We start from the raw sequence: 6,000 nt of genomic DNA on the forward strand, positions 1-6,000 counted from the left end.
AAGGAAACCAGGGGGGCCAACCTGCTGATGAGTTCTGAGTTTTGGGGAGGTATAAGTTTGGAGTAGTTATTTAGTGGTGAGGCAAAAGCAGTCTGTGCAAGCTTGGAAGTACTTCTCTCCCTAGGCTGAGTTCTTGTGAGGTCACAACACATAATTAAGTCATAGGGAGGAAAAGACAAAGACTGGAGGGGGGAGTTGTAGCAATAACAGGCACAACCTTTTATTGGGTGAAGAATTCCTGGAAGACGGAAAATAAATGGGTCATGTGGAGATCCACTCCATGTGCACTGTGGCTGTCATTTGCTTGCAGTGGAGGTCAGTTCAGTGCCTAATTCCTTTATTTTTAAAGTGCTGGGGCTTTAATCTGTGTGGGAGACGGGCATCGCTCTGTCAGCTTTTCTTCATAATTTTCCATGTCTGGGGAGGGTACATTCTCATTTATCAATATGCCTTCGCACTCTTCAGCCACAAAATGGAGCCCATGTCCTCTAAATAGGGAGGAATTGAGCAGTCTAATTCTGCAACAGTTTCGGTTTCACTGGTGCTCAGAGGTCTGTCCTGTTCTCTCTCTCTCTCTCTCTCTCTCTCTCTCTCTCTCTCTCTCTCTCTCTCTGTGTGTGTGTGTGTGTGTGTGTTTAAAGAACACATTAAAACCCTGCCTTTAAATTGTATGGATTTTACACACATGTTTATATAAAATTTGCATTTTCCAATTATTTTCAATGCATTTCCCCATTAAACTGCATTTTGTGCATTCTCTTTACATAAAATGTGGATTTCTGTACACACTTAGTAAACACTGAAACCACATCACAAAATCTGGCAAACTGTGTAATCTGACTGTGAAGTTGTATTCTGATCTTTAGGCAAGTTCCGGCTTGTTGCATTGGGCCAGTCGGCTGTTTAAAGCAGGCCTAACTAATTCCTTCTCCACCCCTACCTCTAAAGGAGTTGTGGATATAAGAGTTGTGACTCTTTCCAACTTGCCATGTCGTGTGTGGCTAAGTCTCAATTCACCTTCATCACCTGAAGCCATTTACTTGCATAAACTTTCAGTTCCTGTTTCAATAGGAGCATTTATTACTGTTGTTGTTGCCCAGTAGGCCACAGCCATTGGGGTGCTGGACTCTGCCCCTGCCCCACCCACGTATAAAAGTGCGCTGGGGGGTAGGGGATGCCATACACCCCCTCACTGGTGGTGGTATCAGGTGCTGGGTTGAGCTGTTTTTAGGACTTCCTTAACCCTTGCAATATTATGAAGATTTCATTTCCCTTCACAGATGTATACAATCGGGTCATGTTGACTGGACGTTACATCAGCCCTGCTGAGTGTGAAACTAATGGGCAAATGAATGTCTCAAAATTTGTGCTTGCTAAGGAAACAGGGCGGGGCAGCATTTGTAGGACAAAATCAGTGGAAGGGGTGGAAGCTTGATCCTAACAACACCCACTGGTTCTCCTAGGTTACTTTAAGTCATAGAATCATAGAGCTGGAAGGGACCCCAGGGGCCACCTGGCCCAACCCCCCTGCAAGGCAGGAATCTCAATGAGATCATACCTGGCAGGGGCCCATCCAAGCTCTGCTTCTAAACCGCCAAGGAAGGAGAGTCCTCTACCTCTCATGGGAGTCTCTGCTACTATCAAGCAGCTATTACTGTCAGAAGGTTCTTCCTGGTTTTTTGTGGGAATCTCCTTTCTTATACAGTGGTACCTTGGGTTAAGAACTTAATTCGTTCTGGAGGTCTGTTCTTAACCTGAAACTGTTCTTAACCTGAAGCACTACTTTAGCTAATGGAGCCTTCTGTTCTCATCTTGAAGCAAAGTTCTTAACCCGAGGCAATATTTCTGGGTTAGCGGAGTCTGTAACCTGAAGCGTATGTAACCTGAAGCATATGTAACCCGAGGTACCACTCTAACTCCATTGGTTCAGGTCCCACACTCTGGAGCAGGAAAAAAACGAGCAGTCCTTGGAGTCCAGCTGTGAGAAAAATGATTTGGGGAGCATTTCAAGGGGAACAGCAGGCAGTTAACCACCCTCTGCCAGTCTACACTTTTGTACTGGAGCCAAACTGTATCTCACACTTTTTAAATTAAAGGTATAGTTAATACCAGCTCTTATTTTAAAGGAAGAGTGGCTGTGTGGGGGCATTGGTTAAGTTTTCACCAACCCCCTCCCTGGGTGCTATTTGTGCTCTAAGATCCTGCAGTATGAACATTGAAGAGCACAAAATTTTCAGTGGGAAACTAGCACAAGATCTCAATCTGGATGGGGGAACTGCATGTTTGCCTGATAAGCTGCAGTTCTTTTGGAAAACACAAACACTTGCACGTGCGCACACACAGAGGAGCTCTCTTTTTTCAACTGAGTGTTTAGGAAAGTGGTGATCTTTAATGCTTTATAGGCTGAGATTGGGAATGCAAAATCTGAGAGAAAATCTAATTGAAATCAGTAAGACTTGCATCAAGTAAATGTTCATAGGATTTTACTGTAAAATATATAAAATTGTAATTGAAGACACAGAACTGAACTAATTTAGGGGGGGGGGCTTTCCTATATTTTTTCATAGGAGATCCAAGTGATTACCTTGTCATATGATTAACATAATTCTGCATACTGCGGTGCTATGCATTTGTATGGTTTTCTAGAAATGTAAAGCAAACCTGCAAAATTGGGTTTACTGTGATTGCTGTGTTTTGTTTTATTTTGTGAGGTTTGGCAACAAATGGACTCATGCTCCTATTTGTAGTAACTATGGAAACTTTAGAAGCACTCTCTTTCTAAGGCTGATTATACAATAAAGTGCTTAAAGTGTTGGTCGGATTATGGACTTCAGAATATGTTCAATTTTCTATCTGTCTTTTGGGTAAGAACAAGAGGGTAATGTGAATATTAATTGGGGACTCGCTTTAATCTCTCGTGACACTTAAGTCTGTATAGGTCTGCATCCAGCCATCCAGAAGTCTCAGGCTCACTCAGCATGTTAAGAGCAATCATACATATTCATGGCTCTCCATTGCGAGAGTGCACTAGGGAAGGAGAAAGCTGTGAGCAAGCTACAGTACACAAACCTTCCCCCAAGCAGGCATTATACTGGTAGTAGGAAACACAGAAGCCACGTGACACTTTATAATTTATATCATGGATTTCTTTTGTTTATAGCACTTGTATTGTTCAATCACACTCTACAGTAGTATATTTTAATTGTAATGTAATTTTAAGATCTCTGCCCTTGCAAATGTTTGAAGACACTCTTAATTAGCAGGCCAGATCATGAAGCTGATGTTCTCTACATGGTGGTCTTCTTAAAAAATTTAAAAGTTTATTGGCATAAACACATGCAGAATACACTAAATTTGAAAATGCTCTGTTAAAACAATGAGAATCCATGTTGATGTTTATATTGATAACCTGCTTTTTCCAACCCTTTGTTTAGTTACTGAGAGCCCCTGTTCAGGGCCCCTATGCACTGGACTGGAGCAGGGTTGCCTGACATGGGCATGTCCATCAAGAAGTGCCTCTATGTGTCTGCCATACTGCTGGTGGCATTTCTGCTGGTGTTTCAGGACGGGGCGGAACTGGGCTGGTTAGGGATCTGCTGCCATTGTGATGGCAACAAGTCTGATCCGTGCCTTCTTCATGGCTCCTGCCCTTCCACCCCAGCCAATATGTGCGGTGGGACTGTGGATGGGACAGTGGCTCCATCGCTCTCTTAAGCCCTGCTGCTGCAAGTCTGGGTCACTCTCTTATAATTAAAACAATATTATTTGGTAAAGGTAAAGGTACCCCTGCCCGTACGGGCCAGTCTTGCCAGACTCTAGGGTTGTGCCTAGGACTTGCCAATCGCATGGTTGGCGGTTCGAATCCCCGCGGTGGGGTGCGCTCCCGTTGCTCGGTCCCAGCGCCTGCCAACCTAGCAGTTCAAAAGCACCCCCGGTGCAAGTAGATAAATAGGGACTGCTTACCAGCGGGAAGGTAAACGGTGTTCCGTGTGCTGTGCTGGCTTGCCAGCTGCAGCTTTGTCACGCTGGCCACGTGACCCGGAAGTGTCTCCGGACAGCGCTGGCTCCCGGCCTATAGAGTGAGATGAGCGCACAACCCTAGAGTCTTGCAAGACTGGCCCGTACGGGCAGGAGTACCTTTACCTTTACCTTTATGATTCTGTACATAGTCATGAGAGCTTCTACTTTGTCCTTCATAGCAGTGGCATACATGTAGCTGAGTACAGGACCATGGCCTGTTTTTCTTATATCTGTGAACTGACATTCCCTTAACACAGACTTTTGGGTGGTTAAAGTGACTTTTGTAAATGACAATATGGATTTAATCAGTCTGTTTAATTTATTGAAATACAAGTATTTGTAACATGTGCCACATATTATATACATTAACTGGAAATGAACATGGGATAAATTCCTTAACTCTTTTCAACAGTTGTAAGCCAGTGGGCAGTATATACAATTCGCAACCTCACAGAACAGAATGAAAGAAACCAAGAACTCATTGCACGGATGGAGCAGCAGGGACTGGCTGACAATTCTGTCCTGGAGAAGATGGGATTGAAAGTTGAGAAACGAGATCAGAAGTTGATTTTGAGATCCAGTGGAAAGACACCACATCTATAAGCAAACTGAATGGTTTTCATCTGTTTTGCTGTGGATACGATACCAATGTAGTATAAAATAGACTCTCAACCAGATTGTTGGCATTATTTCTTACCAAAATCAAAGGCTAATTTTAAACCTTCCTAGATTGAATAAAATGTTAGTACCAAATAAACTGCAAATCCCAAATTATGGATACCTGGCTGATAATTTTTTCACTCTTTTGTTCCATTAATTAAAAATATAATGTATCTACCAAACTAATTCATAGCTGCTAGATGCCTGGAGGCAGTTGGAGGATGGATGGCGGCTAACAGATTGAGATTGCATCCAGACACGACAGAAGTATGGTGTGGGTGGGTATGGGGGACTCTCTGCTCATAGCTGTCCATGGAGGTGCAGATCAATTCTGTGTCCAGGGCAGCTGTTTACCAGCTCCATCTGGTATGCAGCCTGAGACCCTACCTGCCCGCCGACTGTCTCGCCAGAGTGGTACATGCTCTGGTTATCTCCCGCTTGGACTACTGCAATGCGCTCTGTGTGGGGCTACCTTTGAAGGTGACCTGGAAACTGCAATTAATCCAGAGTGCGACAGCTAGACTGGTGACTGGGAGCGGCTGCCAAAACCATATAACACCAGTCCTAAAGGATCTTCACTGGCTCCCAGTATGTTTCCGAGCACAATTCAAAGTGTTGGTGCTGACCTTTACAGCCCTAAACAGTCTCAGTCCAGTGTCTCCACCTCCAACATTCAGCCCAGACACTGAGGTCCACTTCCAAGGGTCTTCTGGTGAGAAGTGAAGTTACAAGGAACCAGGCAGAGGGCCTCCCTGTGAAATGCCCTCCCATCAGATGCCATGGAGATAACTACATAACTCTTAGAAGACATCTGAAGGCGGGCTTGTATCAGGAAGTTTTTAAAGTTTGACATCCCCCCCCCCCTATATTTTGCCAAAAGCCACCCAGAGTGTCTGGGGAAATCCAGCCAGATGGGTGGGGTATAAACAATATTACTAGTATTCATATTATTTGTATTAGTATTTTCATCTAAAGCTGCAAAAAAGGAAGCTTACCTCCAAGTGTATGAAAAGGTGGGAGATGAATATGTCTGCCTGCAATAATGCATTTTTTCCCTTGTGTAAACACAACATATCAGACTCTTAATCACTCATGAATTTTCTGTCCTCACTTTAGGTGAACATGAGAAGCCATCTTCTGAGGAATTACTGAAATATGCCCTCATACATTTCAACCATTAGAATTGTTTGTCGCTCTTTTTTATTTATTACAAATATCAATTTATCATTGCAAAAAACTGATACACTATTTACACATCAGAGTTCTTCTGTAATTTACCATTTGCAAAGCGAATAAAAAAATGCAGAAGCTGCAGCAGCA

The 6,000-nt window shown here is 43.5% G+C and overlaps 1 protein-coding gene across 2 annotated transcripts in view; it reads left to right on the top strand.

The window, feature by feature from the left end:
• Positions 1-4,794, top strand: part of ATXN10 (ataxin 10) — a 64,074-nt gene extending 59,280 nt beyond the window's left edge. For both annotated transcript variants that reach the window (XM_028728636.2, XM_077930797.1), the window contains one exon: positions 4,433-4,794. In XM_028728636.2, coding sequence (XP_028584469.2) covers positions 4,433-4,623 — 191 coding nt within the window. In that variant the 3' untranslated portion in view covers positions 4,624-4,794. The remainder of the gene's footprint in view (positions 1-4,432) is intronic.
• The last annotated feature ends 1,206 nt before the right edge of the window (positions 4,795-6,000 follow it).

The sequence above is a fragment of the Podarcis muralis genome, chromosome 6 (genome assembly GCF_964188315.1).
Source record: "Podarcis muralis chromosome 6, rPodMur119.hap1.1, whole genome shotgun sequence".
Classification (NCBI taxonomy): Eukaryota; Metazoa; Chordata; class Lepidosauria; order Squamata; family Lacertidae; genus Podarcis; species Podarcis muralis.